Here is a 16,581-nt window from a genome sequence, read left to right as displayed (position 1 = left end):
CCTGTCCCTGCCTGCGCCCACAGGACTGACACACAGCAGGACGGTGACCAAGCTGCCAGAGCACTCAGGCCTTGCACCAGCACAAGGGATGAGAAGGAGAGTGTGGAGTGGAACCAGAACAGCTCTGGAAGAACAAGCGCTGGTGCTCCCTGGCAGGGCTGCCAGGCTGGACTCTTTTCCCTCCACACAGGAACTGTCCCTGCAGCTCCAAATAGGCCTTGCAGGAAGGATACCATGAAAATGAGTCATGACAGGGCCCTTTATTTTGTTTAAATACATGAGATCATGGACAGTAGTTATACAAGAGGAGCAGGCAGTGAATGGGGGATGACAACATTATCACAATAAAACCACCATCAACAAGAAAAAATAGAGATGAAATGCTGGTTCTGTAATTAGTTACATTAAAACTCTTATGTAGAAAAAGATGGGCAGTTTATTGCTTCAGAAAACACTAAGTCAAGAGTTTCCACAGGGCATCTTTGAGCTGCTGGTTCCTCATGCTGTAGATGAGGGGGTTCACTGCTGGAGGAACCACCGAGTACAGAACTGACACCAACAGGTCCAGGGATGGGGAGGAAATGGATGAAGGTTTCAGGTAGGCAAACATGCCAGTGCTGAGGAACAGGGAGACCACGGCCAGGTGAGGGAGGCAGGTGGAAAAGGCTTTGTGCCGTCCCTGCTCAGAGGGGATCCTCAGCACGGCCCTCAAGATCTGCACATAGGACACCATGATGAACACAAAACACCCAAATCCTAAACAGGCACTGAACACAATAAGCCCACGTGCCCTGAGGTAGGAGTGTGAGCAGGAGAGCTTGAGGATCTGGGGGATTTCACAGAAGAACTGGCCCAGGGCATTGCCCTTGCACAGGGGCAGTGAAAATGTATTGGCCGTGTGCAGCAGAGCATTGAGAAACCCAGTGGCCCAGGCAGCTGCTGCCATGTGGACACAAGCTCTGCTGCCCAGGAGGGTCCCGTAGTGCAGGGGTTTGCAGATGGCGATGTAGCGGTCATAGGACATGATGGTGAGAAGAGAATATTCTACTGAAATGAAAAAGAAAAACAGAAAGACTTGGGCAGCACATCCCATATAAGAAATGGCCCTGGTACCCGTGAAGGAATTGGCCATGGACTTGGGGACAATGGTGGAGATGGAGCCCATGTCAATGAGGGCGAGGTTGAGCAGGAAGAAGTACATGGGGGTGTGCAGGTGCTGGTCCCAGGCTATGGTGGTGATGATGAGGCCGTTGCCCAGGAGGGCAGCCAGGTAGATGCCCAGGAAGAGCCAGAAGTGCAAGAGCTGCAGCTCCCGTGTGTCTGTGAATGGCAGGAGGAGGAACTGGGTGATGGAGCTGCTGTTGGACATTTGCTTTTCCTGAGCATGGGGTGCTGTCATGAGAAAAAAAGACAGTAAGAATCCAGGGCAGAGTTCTCTGACAAAAATCAAACCAGCTCCCATAGACCCTCCCTTGTCACACGCAGACACTCTTGTGTTTTTCTAGGAGTACCTTTTTCAGCACTGTGGCTGCAGCCCTGCTTGGGGCTGGAAAATGTGCAACCAAGAGCAGGGCCTCTGCCCATGGGCCGTCGATAAGTCAGCCCAGCTGGGCAGAAGTGGGGCGATGGGAACGGTGGGGACTGTCCTGGTTCTGCTAACACAGAAGGGCTGTCAGCACTTGCTTTCCCAGTGACAGGGAACAGAGATGGTGAAGGCAGTTTAGGAGTTTCAGGTTTTTTTACAACTCCCCCCATATTCACTGCAGAGTGTTGTTGGGTGTCAGAAACCCTCAGCATTTCTGCTGCACTCAGGGAGAACAGAGCGAGTCCTGCGAGACCAGAGGGTGCCTGTGGGTCAGTGCAGAGTGAGGGCAGCTGCTCTGTCCCTCTGTCCTGCTCCAGCTGCCCTGGGCTGGCACCTTTCTGAGATGGAGGGTGATCACACTCCCATGTTACCATGAAAAGCCACCAGGCACTGCTGAGAGCAGAGGGATCCACCTCAGACCATGACAGGTCTCACCCTTTCCTAAGGTCTCAGCACCCAACGTTTAGCGCAGGACACACACAGCTCATTCCCCAGCCCCACAGACTGCATTGCCCACAGCCCACAGCTCAGAGGAAAGCTGGGACACGTGTGCCCATGGACACACCTGCAGGAAAGGACCCACAAGATCAGGCTGTGACTCTGCAGCTGAAACTGCCATCCCCAGAGAGCCTGACAGCAAGAACAAGATCCCAACAGCAGTGACCCAGAGCAGGGGAGCAAGAAGGAAAATGCGGTGAGGGTGGGTGTGAGAGAGGCCAGGGCAGAGGCAGCCGGGCACTCAGACAGCGTCACCCTTCCCCAGCTGTGCAGCCACCTCCCAGACACCAACATTGCCGGGCAGCTGCTCTCAGCCCCTGTGCTCTGCAGAGGAACTGGAGCTCTGGCTGCACAGGAGCTGCTTCATGCCCTGGAGCCCCCGGCCCTGAGGGCAGAGGCTTTGCTGGGTGGGAGAGGAGGCCAGGGGGCTGCTCACAGGAGGGATCGGCACTGCAGAGGGTCACAGGGACTTTTCTCTCTTCTCCCTCCCATAACAATTCCGGGTTTGGTTTCCTCTCATTTCTGATAATTCCCCTGCTGCCTGGAGATTCTCCCCTGGGAGGTGTTTCCCTGTCCATGTCTGTTCCCTGTCAGTGCTCACAGACCATCCCACCCTCTGTGCCCTCCCCCTGGCCCTACAGATCCTGCCTGTTCACAGGGCACTGCCTGGGGGCATCTTCCTGTCTGCAGGCTGGAAAACAGATTACAGATTAAGTGTAAGGTGTCCAGCAAGGGTGATGCTGGTTCTGCATAGGCAGAGGAGAGGCAAGGCATGCCAGGATTCTCTTGAAGACCTACTGCAGTTCATGTGTCTCAAGTATTTGTTTAAAATTAAAAACTGCCTTAATCACCACCCATTCCTCAGAGTAGGAGACTGAAAACACAGACTCAGGGAGGTTCCTTATCTTTGTAGTACTCTTTTCCTTGAAACCTCCTCTTGTCAATATTCTGGAATGAGCTGGAGCTGTGAGCAGCCCCGACCCACGGAGAACCCAGCAGCAGAAGGACCCTGCCCTGCCGGGGGTCGCTCCTTCCCCCCACAGCTTCTCCCCTCAGTGTTGCTGGGCTCTCCTGGGCAGGATGAGCGCTGACCCTGGCAGGCGGCAGAGTCCCTGCCCGGCACAGCCCTGGGGTGCAGGGACCCTGCTCTGCAGGAAAGCCCTGGGCACCCCTGCCTGCACGTTTACATTTACACCCCACAGCCACCCTGGGGAGAACGCAGCATTCACCTCTTGTCACTGTGACAGTGCAGAAGGCAATCCCTGCTCTGCAGCTCATCCTCTCCTCTGCATCAGGGAATCTCTGAGAGCTGTACTTACATCTCTCGCAGGCTCTGCAAAGTGACACCTTTCTGAGATCCTACCATGATTTGCAGATTCAATGCCCTGCAGCCACAGGCTTCATATCTGAGAAGATTTCATTTCCAGTGAACTCTCAGCATCCTCCCAGCCCAGACTGCGTTTCCCTCTCTCTGCCTGGCTCCTGTGCCCTCGGTGCTGCAGGCAGAGCCCTCAGCCCTGCTGCGTGTGCAGAGGAGCTGCTCCTGGGCAGAGCTGTCTCTCTGCAGCGCTGCCGCTGCCATGAGCTCCCTGTGTCCCAGGAGCCCAGCCCAGCTCAGCAGCACAGGAGCAGCCCATGATGTCCCTTTCTCTGTCCCCTCTGGGCTCCCTCCAGGTGTCCCTGGGGCTCCAGGGGCACATCCTTTGAGACAACCTCAAGTAATCAGTAATGTTAGTTGTGTCTGCTCTGCAGAGATACTTCTTGCCAGCATTGTATTCTTGTTAGTAAAAAATAAATTGGTATGAGAATATTCCAGGTGTGGTCTCCCCAGGGCAGAGCAGAGGGCAGGAGAACCTCTCTGAGCTACTGACCACCCCCTTCTAACCCACTTCAGGGACCATTGGCCTTCCTGGCCACAAGGGCCCAGTGCTGGCTCATGGTCACCCTGCTGTCCCCAGGACCCCCAGCTCCCTTTCCCCTACGCTGCTCTCTAACAGCTCATTCCCCAACTCACACTGGAACCTGGGGTTGTTCCTGCCCAGATTCAAGACTCTACACTTGCCCTTGTTCTATTTCATTATATTTTCCCCGCCCAACTCTCCAGCCTGTCCAGGTCTCTGGATGGCAGCACAGCTTCCAGTGTCACTCACTCCTCCCAGCTTGGTGTCACCAGCAAACTTGCTGACAGCCACTCTATTTCCTCATTCAAGTCACTGATTAATTTATTGAATAATACCGGCCCCAGCACTGACCCCTGAGGCACTGCACTAGATCCAGGCCTCAACAGGACTCTGACCCACTGACCACGACTCTCTGGCTTCTTCCCTTCACCCAGTTCACAGTCACCTCACTACCCGCTCATCCAGACCACACTCCCTCAGTTTAGCTGTAAGGATGCTGTGGGAGACTGTGTCAAATGCTTTACTGAAGTCAAGGTAGACCACATCCACCGCTCTGCCATCATCCATCCACCTCGTTATGTCTTCATAAAAGTCAATGAGGTTGGTCAAGCACGACTTCCCCTTGGTGAAGCCATGTTGACTGCCCCTAATGACCCTCTTATCCCTGATATGCCTTGAGACGGCACCAAGGAGAAGTCGTTCCATCAGTTTCCCAGGGATGGAGGTGAGGCTGACCGGTCTAGAGTTCCCCGGGTCCTCCTTCTTTCCCTTTTTGAAGACTGCAGTGACATTTTCTTCCCTCCAGTCCTCAGGCACCTCTCCCATTTGCCACAACTTAGCAAAGATGATGGAGAGCGGCCCAGCAAGGACCTCAGCCAGCTCCCTCAGCACCCGCGGGTGCATCCCATCCGGACCCATGGATTTATGGATTTACCTTCAAGCAGCCTTGCCCACGGGATTTCCCCTAGCAATTGCCTGAAAAGGCCAAAGTTTGCCCTGCTGAAATCCAGGGCTGCAATTCTGCTTGCTGTCCTGCTCCTGCCACACGAGATCCTGAACTCCACCATCTCATGGTTGCTGCAGCCAAGGCAGCCCTGGACCTTTACCGCCTCAACCAGCCCCTCCTTGTTAGTGAGGATGAGGTCCAGCAGCTCCTCTCCTGGTCGGCTCCTCCACCCTTCGCATCAGGCAGTTCCCATGGATGCAATTGCTGAACCTCCTGGACTGTGTCTGGCTGAGTCATCCTTCCAGAAACATCAGGGGAGTTCAAACCCCCACGACAAGCAGGGCCTGTGACTGAGGCCGCTCTCAGCTGCTGGAGAGGCCTCGGCAACGTCATGACCCTGAGCTGGCGGGTTGTGATGGACACCCACAGCAGTATCACCCTAATGCTCCCAGTGCTCCCAGTAACCCTCCCACTGACCCCTCCAGTGCTCCCAGTAACCCTGCCACTGACCCCTCCAGTGCTCCCAGTAACCCTGCCACTGACCCCTCCAGTGCTCCCAGTAACCCTCCCACTGACCCCTCCAGTGCTCCCAGTAACCCTTCCAGTGCCCCCAGTGACCCCTCCATTGCTCCCAGTAATGCTCCCACTAACCCCTCCAGTGCTCCCAATAACCCCTCCAGTACTCCCAGTAACCCTCCCACTGACCCTTTCAGTGCTCCCAGTAACCCTCCCACTGACCCCTCCAGTGCTCCCAGTAACCCTCCCACTAACCCCTCCAGTGCTCCCAGTAACCCTCCAGTGCTCCCAGTAACCCTCCCACTAACCCCTCCAGTGCTCCCAGTAACCCTCCAGTGCTCCCAGTAACCCTCCCATTAACCCCTCCAGTGCTCCCAGTAGCCCCCAACCAACCTTTCCAGTGCTCCCAGCAGCCCCCATTGTTCCCAGTAATCCTCCAAGAACTCCCAGTTAACCCCCAGTGCTCCCACTAACTGTCCTTGTGCTCCCAGCAGGCCCCCACAGTGCTCCCAGTAATCATGTTGTGTTCCCATTAACCCCCCACTAATCATCCTACTGTTTCCATTAATCCTCCCAGTAAACCTCCCAGTGCTCTCAGTAAACCTCCCAGTGCTCCCAGCAGCCCCCCAGTGCTCGTAGTGAGCCCCAGCAACCCCCTCATTGCTCCCAGTAGTCCCCCGCTAGCCCTCCCAGTGATCCCAGTAACCACCTAGTGCTTTTATGTGAGCCCTCAGCAACCCCCACTGTTCCCAGCAACCCCTCCCAGTGCTCCCAGTAACCCCCCACTAACTCCTCCAGTGTTCCCAGCAACCCCCATTGTTCCCAGTAATCCTCCAAAAATTCCCAATAAACCCTCAGTGCTCCCAATAACCCTCCCAGTGCTCCCAGCAAACACCTAGTGCTCCCAGTAAACCCCCACCAACTGGGATGTTCCCAGTAACCCCCACAATGTTCCCAATAACCCCGCACTAATCCTTCTAATGTTCCCAGTTACACTCCCAATAACCCTCCCAGTAAAGCCCCAGCAACCCCCAATGTTCCCAGTAATCCTGCAAGAACTCCCAGTAAACCCCCAGTGCTCCCAGTAACCCTCCCAGTGTTCCCAGAAACCCCCCACTAATAAACCTACTGTTCCCAGTAACCTTCCCAGTGCTCCCAGTAACCACCTAGTGCTCCCAGTAATGCCCCAGCAACCTCCAGTGTTCCCAGACACCTCCCCAGAGCACCCAGTGGCCCCCACTAACCCCTCCAGTGCTCACAGCAACCCCCATTGTTCCCAGTAATCCTGCAAGGACTCCCAGTAAACCCCCAGTGTTCCCAGTAGCCCTCCCAGTGCTCCCAGTAACCACCTAGTACTCCCAGTAACACTCAGGCAACCCCACATGCTCCCAGTAACCCTCCCATTATTCCCAGTACTCCCTCACTAATCTTTCTAGTGTACGTAGTAAGCCCCACTATCCTCTCCAGTGATCCCAGCAACCCCCATTGTTCCCAGTAAACCTCCAAGAAGTCCCAGTAAACCCCCAGTGCTCCCAGTAACCCTCCCAGTGCTCCCAATACTCCCCCACAAATGTCCATCCTGGGGCCCTGGGCAGCATCCTCTGGGCACTGTGGGGCGGGGGCAGGGTCGGTTGTACAGAAGCGGGTCAGCTCTCCACTCGGGTGGGGAGAGCTGCTGGGTGAAGCTGCCGGCCTGGCTCGCACAAGCCAGACAAGACCTTTTCTGGTTATCAGCATCCATGCATCCAGTCTTCCCTGCCACTGAATCCTAGAATCACAAAGTAATTTGAGTTGAAAGTGACATTCACAGCCCATCTGGTCCAACTCGCCTCGGCGATCAGGGACATCTTCAGCAGCTCAGGCTGCTCAGAGCCTCATCCAGCCTGGCCTGGGATGTCTCCGGGATGGTTCATCCACCCCCTCTCTGGGAAGCCTGTCCCAGTGTTTTACCACCCTCAGGGTAAAAAATCTCTTCCTCATTTCATTCGTTGACTCTCCCCTCTTCTAGTTTAAACCATCACCCTTTGTCCTATCACAACAGGCCCTGCTCAAACGTCTGTCCCCATTGTTCTTATCGGCCCCTTTTCTGTCCAGAAAGGCTGCAATAAGGTCTCCCAGGAGCCTCTCTCCTCCAGCTGAACACCCCAACTCTTAAACAGGCAAACTCATGACATTGTAATTTTTCAATACACTAGTGTCACAAAAGCATGAGCACATCTTTTTATATAGCATTTTATATAACATCTATAGTCTCCCGTAGAGCCCAAATGTCTCCAGTGGTAAAAGTGCCCACAGAGCCAGTTACCAGTGGGATCCCTCAGGGATCAGCACTTGGGCCAACACTGTTGAACGTCTCTATTCTCCCCCTGTATGATGTGACAGAGTGAACCTCCATCTCCTTAGTGGATGGTGCAAAGCTGGGCAGAGGCCTTGGACAACCTCACCTGGGTCACCCTGCCCTGAGCAGGACAGTGAGACAAGATGATGTTCAAACCTGAGTTGCTCTGTGATTCAAGGAATCTTTCCCTTGGAAACGTTTTGGAAGAAGGAAGAGGTGGAGGAAGAAGAAAATAAAAATACAGGCAGAGGAGGAGACCTAAAAGGTGTCAAATAAACAGAGCAGTTCCGTGAAGAATGTTTCTCTGCTCAGATCGTTAGCAGGAAATCTATAACCAGCTCCCCAAACTCCCTGTTCTGCTCATTGCCCCTGGGATTTCCAGCACATTTCTTTACATCAGATTCTGCACTGAAGTTTGCACTGATTGTTACAGGTTTTTCGCAGGAATTGCTTCATGTTTCCTTAGAGAACTGGATGTAAACAGGCACTGGGGAATTTTTAATTAGAGGAAACAAAAAAAGGAAAAAAAAAGAAAACACAATAGAACTTAATGATGTTTCTCAGTTCTGTGGTTAAATTAAGTAGTTTCCAGCGAGGTCCATTGCCATAATTGAAGAGTTGCCTGTAGGGAGTACGAGAGCAACTGCTGAAAGACTTTACGTGCCTGAAGCTCAAAGCAGAGTGAGAGCTGAGAGGCTCTGAATGAGCCAAGAGTGAGAGGTGAAGAACCTCTGGGGAGCGATGGAAAGTGCAAATGTCCAGACAGGCTTCTGAAGAGATGAGTTCAGACACGGTGAGCTGGGTAAGGACAGGTGGAAACTCCTGGATGTCCAGGGGATTAAATACACGTAGTGATAGACAGAGTTCTGGCACTGCAAGCACAGGGAAAGGCCAATGTTTCATCTCCCACAGTCCATACACATTCTGAAAATTCATATTTTGGCAGGATAAAAATTCCACAGACATTTTATTGGAAATTTTGAATTATTTCATCTGATGAAAAAAAGAGTGTGCGTTTTTTTGTTCTTTTTGTTATTGTTGGTTTGGTTTTCAGTTTTGAGGGGAGTTCTCAGGTTCTCGGGCTGAGCTCCATGGTCTCACTATAAGCACCCAGTGCAAACCTTGAGAGGCCCCCGTGTACCTGAGGTGTTTGCCTGGGACGGGCAGGTATCAGACCAGACTGACAGAGCGATGGTGCTTTCATCATTTACAATTAGTATTCAACACTTGTGCATCTAATTAGCTAAGTTTCAGGACTGTAGGTGAAGAGGCAGATATGTGAAGAGCACTTAGAAGATGTGACAGAAGAATATTCCAGTTGATAATAGACAATCATAGAATTATTTCAGTTGGAAGAGACCCTCAGGACCATTGAGTCCAACCACAACCTAAATCTAGAACTAAACCGTGTCCCTAAGAACCTCGTCTAAATGCCTTTAAAACACCTACAGAGATGGTGACTCCACCACTGCCATGGGAAGCCTGTTCCACCACATCACAACACTTTCCAGGAAGAATTTTTTTCCTAATATCCAATCTAAACCTCCCCTGGCACAACTTGGGGCCATTTCCTCTTGTCCTATCACTTGCTACTTGGGAGAAGAGACCAACACCCTCCATGTTCAACCTCCTTTCAGGCAGTGGTGGACAGCGAGAAGGTCTCCCCTCAGCCTCCTGTTCTCCAGGCTGAACTCACCAGTTCCCTCACGTGCTCCTCATCACACTTGTGCTCCAGGCACTGAGCAGCTTCTTCACCTCCTCTGCACTCTCTCTAGGGGAGTCCTTCTTATGATGAAGGGCCCAAACCTGAACACAGGATTCAAGATGCAACCTCATCAGCGCTGAGAACAGTGGCACAATCACGCTAGTCCTGCTGGCCACACCATTCCTGATATAAGCCGGGATGCTGGTGGCCCTTCTGGCCATCTGGGCACACACAGGCTCATGTTCTGCTGCTGTCGATCAACACCCCCTGATCCCTTTCCACCAGGCAATTTTCCAGCCACTCTTCCCTGAGCCTGGGGTTGTTGTGACCCAAGTGCAGGACTCGGCACTTGGTCTGGTCAAACCTCATACAAATGGCCTCAGCCCAATGATCCAGCAGGTCCAGATCCCTCTGCATGGCCTTCCCACCCTCCAGCAGATCAACACTCCCACCCAACTTGGTGTCATCTGCAAACTTAATGAGGGTGCACTCAATCCCCTCATCCACATCATTGATAAAGCTTTAATAGAACTGAGTAAAATATTGAGCCCTGGGGACACCACTTTTGACCGGACGCCAACTGGATTTGGCTCTGTTCACCACAATTCTTTTGGTCCAGCCCTCCATCGTACATACACCCATCCAGGCTATGGGCTGCAGCTTCTCCAGGAGATGCTGTGGGACACGGTGTCAAAGGCTTTACTGCAGTCTAAGGACACAACACCCACAGCGCGTCTGGCGGATTCACTCCCCATGAAAGACTTTCCCTCATCTGCTCAGACGGTCACCTTGTCACAGAAGGAGATCAGGGTGGTCAAGCAGGACCTGCCTTTCATCAAGCCATGCTGATTGGACCTGATTGCTCGTTTCGTGTGTGTGACCTCACAGTCCTTTCCCAGCCATGTTCCTGCTGCTGGCCAATCCCCTGCAGAGGCAGAAGTGACCTCACAGTCCCCTCCACACCCATTGTTTCCTACTGGACTATGAGTTCCTGAGACACAAGTGACCACATGGCATCGTACCCACCATCACCCTCCTTGTGGTCCAGTGTGTGAGCAGATTAAACTAAGTTGCTTAAATCAAATTTATCCAATATTTTTCCTATCAAGGCTTTGAGTAGAGAAATGTTCCTCAGAGGAGCTGCTGTATTTACTCTGGGATATTTATATCGCTGCTGTCCCCGTGACACCTCCCTGGGGAGCCTGTTCAGTGTCCAGCACCTCTGGGGGAAGAACCTTTTCCTCATATCCCACTGACACTCTGCCTCTGCTTTTGTTCTCCTTCCTCTGTCTATTTTGACGGGAAAGAGCTCTCCAAGGAAAAGATTCATGGAATCCTACAATAACACAGGTTGGAAGAGACCCCTGAAAACCATCTTTGTCCCACTGACCTTTATGGCACCCCAAGGAATAGCTGATTGCATTTGTGCTCACTTGGGTTCATCTCACCAAATGCACACAGTGGACATGCACATGATGTGTATGTTTGCATCTCATCTGCACAATGAAAACATGGACTTTTGACCTAGTATTTCATAGAATCATAGAATGTCCTGAGGTGGAAGGACCCACCAGGATCATGGAGTCCCTGCACAGGACACCCCATAGGTCACCCCGTGTGTCTGAGGACGTTGTCCCGTCTCTTCTTGAACACTGTCAGGTTGGGGCCGTGACACCTCCGTGGGGAGCCTGTTCAGTGTCCAGCACCTCTGGGGGAAGAACCTTTTCCTCATGTCCCACTGACCCTCCCCTGGCACACCCTTCTTCCCTTCTTCCATTCCCTCAGGTTCTATCATTGGTCACCACAGAGAAGAGATCAGTACCTTCCCCTCCTTCTCCCCTTGTGAGGAAGCTGTAGCCACCATGAGGTCTCCTTTGAGTCTTCTCTTCAGATCCCTTGGTTCGCTTTCTGAAGCAGAAAGGAGAAGCCATGACCTCCAGGCAATGGGAAGGGGGATCCTGTCCCTTACACATGGCTCAGGGTTCTTCCTGGGACTGTGGGATGTGGGTGTGCAAGGCCCAGGGAAGGACAACACTGGGACAACAACTTCCAGCTTCCCCATGGGGCTGCAAGGAGGCACCGAGGCCCCAGTGCCATGAGAACAACATGTTTTCTCATCGGCCTCAGTGGCAGAGACAACTGCCATGGCCAAGGGGACAGAGACCTGGGTTCTGTGGGTCCCTTCCAGCCTTACAGCGCCCTTTGCCATCTCCACCACAGGCTGTTCTACACGGTCCTACCCCTGCCCCTCTTTCCCTGCAGGCTGCAGACACCCATCTCGCTCCCCACCTGCTCTCACCCCAGCATTTCTGCACCTTCACTGCTGTGTCTGCACCCTCACTGGCTGCTCTTTGGAACACAAACCATGGGCTGATCCAGCTCCCTCTGGGTCACCTCTTTCACCACAGCACTGCCCTTCCAGTGACATTTCTTCCTCCTCATATCCATTCCTCAGCTTCCAAGTAGACTTCTTTTGTCTCTTTCCTGCTTCTTCCCACTATCAAGAAAAGCTCGACCATCTCATAAACTGCCCTTCATGCAGGGAACCCAACCCATTAGGCTTCTTGTGGTCTTTTACCTGACCAGAGAGAAATCACCTCGCCATGATCTTCTAAATCCCAGGAGTGCTGCTGGCCTTTCAGCTTCTCTGACAGACACGACCATGTCCCTGCCGATGTCCCATCATGTTCTCAGGTGGGATGGACATGACAACCCGTCTCTCTTCCTGGGTAAGACCTGTGGGCACTTGGGCAGAGGTTCTTTCCCAGCCATGTCCCTGCTGCTGGGCTGTCACCTCCTGACACAGAACTGACCCCACTGTCCCCTTCACAGCCAAAGTCTTTCCACTCAATTATGAGTTTTGGAGACTCAACTGACATCATAATCCCACACCCATCCAACCCCTCCTTATGGGTCACGACCTGACTAGATAAACCTATGCTTGTTTTCTCAAACTGATCAAATCTATTTCCTACTAAAGATCTGAGAGGAGAAGCATTCTTTACAGGAATGTGAAATGTTGAAACCTTTTCTATGTCCTCTCATACCTCTTTTATTTTTTATTGTTTTCCTTCTTCCTGCTTGCTCATGTTGAATTCGCTACCTGAAGTGCAAAGCCAATCCCACACCCAGAGATGAGATCTTGTTTATTCCAGAGTTGTGCAAGTCTGGATGCTGGAATGAAACCAGCACAACAGATAGAGAAGGAACATCTATTATATACAAATCTTATCCCTACATTCAGACCCTCCCGGCAGTCCTAAAGAGCCAAGTGCTTACACATTGACATATTGGTTACATTATCATTTTACCATTACACATGCTTGTTGAGAGAGGGTCCCAGGCTGAGCCTGGGGCTCCCATCCTGGGGATGTGTGTTTTAGTATTATCATGAGCGTAAAAGGAGCAAAGCTCAGCTAAAGGACACTTTATGTAACAGTCTTGAGACAGTTGTTAAAACAAGACTCAGCTAATTGTGCAGGCTCCAGAGTGTCTGCGCTGCAAGGACAGTATTCTTTGCAGGTTCTGATTAGGTGTTTTAAATGTCACTTTTATATTTGTCAGAGCAGCAGACTGACCAAAACCGAGAGGATTTACATATTTTAGGTTTGCAATTGCAGACAGGGTTCATTCTTTTAATTGGTAAGGATGACATCTTCTGTTTTCAAACACCTGTACAAGGTAAAGACTCATTGGACCATAGAATAACTCAGGTTTGAAGAGAGCCCTGAACATCATCTTGTCTCCCTCTCCTGCTCAAGGCAGGGTCCACCGGGTGAGGTTGTTCAAGGCCTCTGCCCAGCTTTGCATCCTCCACAAAGGAGCTGAAAATATGCTCCATGACATAATAAAGAGGCAGAATAAAGCCATTCAACAGTGTTGGCCCAAGTACTCATCACTGAGGGATGCCACTAGAAACTGACTAAACACAGCACTTTGTACCACTGATGATGTTTGGGTTTGGTCATGCTGCCAACTCCCCACCCATCACAACATCCACATCTGCATCCCAGATCTCACCAGTCTGCTCTAAGGCTCCACAGGAGACCATGTCTGGGGCCTTGCAAAACTCCTTGTCCTTCAACTGCCTGGAGATGCCTGCAGGAGAATGTAACCTGTCACCCTCCCGGGGACAGACGTAGGCTGAGCAGCCTGTCATTCTCCCAGGTCTCCTTCCTGCCATTCCTGAAGATGGGTTTGATGTCTGCCTTTCTGAGGGACCTCTGAACCTCTCTGATCACTCTGGCACTTCTGAGACCACAATCCAGAATTTCCCACAGGGAAAGAGGGGCAGGTGTAGGACTGTGTAGAACAGCATGTGATGGAAATAGAAAAGGAGAGGTAGCAAATAGAGACACTTGCAATGAGCCTGTCCAAGGCAGCTGAGATGAATCTCACTGTGCCACTGGGGTTTGTCTTTGGAGTCACACACAGAAATATCAGGGTTCTGTCAGGCGTCCATATCTGAGCTGGCCCTGTGGACTCTTAAAATACAGTGAGATATTCAGGAACAGACAGTTTCCCTTATACACACAGAGGCAGGAGTCACAGTGTCTCTCTGGGCTCCTGTTCCTATTCCCAAAGGTTGGGAGGCACCTCAGCCCTTCAATGTGTCACCATGTTCTACATTTATCTTTGATGTCCCTCATCATTAGGAGTGGACATTGGTTCAAGGAAGCACATCCCAGTGCTGCATTCTGGTGGTTTCCTATGGGATATTAGTCCCAACATGATGTGACCTCAATGAACTGTCTCACAGGCCGTCATGGAACCCCAAGGATGGTGTTTGTGCTCATTCATGTTCATCTTACCTCACATACATGATGTACACGCTCACATCTCATCTGTACAATGTGAACATGAACCTCTGACCTACTCATTCAGTGTAATTCCATGGAGGGACAAAGATGTCTGAGTTGGTATGAGAGGCCAGTGCTGGAAATGGTGGTTGTGAGGGGCCAGTCCATGGTGATTGACCTGAGGCTCCTTCTATGGGGTGTCCAGTGCACTGGGGCACAGCCCAGCCCCTGCTCTGCTGGTCCTGCAGGTCTCTGGCAGGAGCCTGGCTGTGAGAGGACACTGTTGTGTGCCAGCCCTGCACACACACTGTTCAGCTGTACACTGGTGGTTTCATCTGTGGCCACTTTCTTGTGCATGTTCTTGACAGAAAATTGAAGAATATCTAAGCCTTCAGACACTGCCCTAAGAAAATCACATTTCTTTATAAAAGTACTGTTATGGAAACCAGCTCTGTGACACAAGCACCCATTGCCTGTCCCTGCCTGCGCCCACAGGACTGACACACAGCAGAACAGTGACCAAGCTGCCAGAGCACTCAGGCCTTGCACCAACACAAGGGATGAGAAGGAGAGTGTGGGAGTGGAACCAGAACGGCTCTGGAAGAACAAGCGCTGGTGCTCCCTGGCAGGGCTGCCATGATGGACTCTTCTCCCCTCCTCCCATGGACAGGAACTGACCCTGCAGCTCCAAAAGGCCTTGCAGGAAGGATATAGTGAAAATCAAGTCACTACAGGACCCTTTATTTTGTTTAAATACAGAAAGATCATTGCTCCTCATTTACACAACCAGTGGTTATAAAAGAAAAGCAGACAGTGATTTAGAAAGGGCATTACAATATTATAACTATTTTAAAAATGCTAATAACAACAGAAAATAGAGATGAGAGGCTGGATCTGTAACTAGATACATTAAAACTGCCATGTAGAAGCAGATGGACAGTTTATTGCTTCAGAAGACACTAAGATGCGAGTTTCCACAGAGCATCCTTGAGCTCCTGGTTCCTCATGCTGTAGATGAAGGGGTTCACTGCTGGAGAAACCACTGAGTACAGAACAGACACCACCAGATCCAGGGATGGGGAGGAGATGGAGGAGGGCTTCAGGTAGGCAAACATGCCAGTGCTGAGGAACAGGGAGACCACGGCCAGGTGAGGGAGGCAGGTGGAAAAGGCTTTGTGCCGTCCCTGCTCAGAGGGGATCCTCAGCACGGCCCTCAAGATCTGCACATAGGACACCACGATGAACACAAAACATCCCTCAAAAAATAAAGCAGTAAACATGAGAAGCCCAAGTTCCCTGAGGTAGGAGTGTGAGCAGGAGAGCTTGAGGATCTGGGGGATTTCACAGAAGAACTGGCCCAGGGCATTGCCCTTGCACAGGGGCAGTGAAAATGTATTGGCCGTGAGCAGCAGAGCAGTGAGAAACCCAGTGGCCCAGGCAGCTGCTGCCATGTGGACACAAGCTCTGCTGCCCAGGAGGGTCCCGTAGTGCAGGGGTTTGCAGATGGCAATGTAGCGGTCGTAGGACATGATGGTGAGAAGACAATACTCTCCTGAAAAAAAAAAGACAAACAGAAAGACTTGGGCAACACATCCCAAAAAGGAGATGGTCCTAGTGTCCCAGAGGGAATTAATTGGCCATGGATCTGGGGACAGTGGTGGAGATGCAGCCCAGGTCGAGGAGGGCGAGGTTGAGCAGGAAGAAGTACATGGGGGTGTGGAGGTGCTGGTCCCAGGCTATGGTGGTGATGATGAGGCCGTTGCCCAGGAGGGCAGCCAGGTAGATGCCCAGGAAGAGCCAGAAGTGCAAGAGCTGCAGCTCCCGTGTGTCTGTGAACGGCAGGAGGAGGAACTGGGTGATGGAGCTGCTGTTGGACATTGGCTGTCTGTGGGCATGAGGACCTGTGCATGGAGGAAAGACAGTTACATGTTAGGAGTGACGTCTCTGAGGAAAATAAACATGCTGTTTCTCATGAAAAACCCCCTCCCTGATGGAAGGGAGGTTTCCGCTCATTCTCTCTTTCTACTAAGTTTGAATAACAGTTCATCACAGCTTAAAATGCAGCTTGGGCATCTAGATACCATGAACACACCTCTGGGTCAAGACCCCCTGTGTTGGTGTCAGAACAAAAACTGACCCACAGTGCCACCCCAACCCTAGAGAGCAAGAGCACCAGGGACAGGTGGAGAAACAGGGAAGGACACTGCAGTGCTACCAGAAAATAAAGCAAGGACAGAAAGGCAGACGGGCATGCTGTGGAACCTTCTCCTGACTGGGCTGTGCTGTTGCCACT

At 51.8% G+C, this 16,581-nt stretch overlaps 1 protein-coding gene and 1 pseudogene across 2 annotated transcripts; both read right to left on the bottom strand.

Annotated features, from left to right (window-relative positions):
- Positions 1–454: 454 nt before the first annotated feature.
- Positions 455–1,369, bottom strand: LOC309452350 (olfactory receptor 14J1-like; the record flags this gene model as incomplete). The annotated part of the gene is made up of 1 exon (XM_082076988.1): positions 455–1,369. The coding sequence occupies one exon, from the start codon at positions 1,367–1,369 to the stop codon at positions 455–457; it is 915 nt and encodes a 304-aa protein (XP_081933114.1).
- Positions 1,370–15,247: 13,878 nt separating this feature from the next.
- LOC309452349 (olfactory receptor 14J1-like) lies at positions 15,248–16,166 on the bottom strand (annotated as a pseudogene). The gene has a single exon. The product of its transcript is annotated as an olfactory receptor 14J1-like (transcript).
- Between the last annotated feature and the right edge of the window lie 415 nt (positions 16,167–16,581).

The sequence above is a fragment of the Streptopelia decaocto genome (genome assembly GCF_964273445.1).
Source record: "Streptopelia decaocto genome assembly, contig: HAP1_SCAFFOLD_75, whole genome shotgun sequence".
Lineage (NCBI taxonomy): Eukaryota > Metazoa > Chordata > Aves > Columbiformes > Columbidae > Streptopelia > Streptopelia decaocto.
Note: the sequence above shows the minus strand (reverse complement) of the source record. Positions and strands in the feature narration are given on the sequence as shown.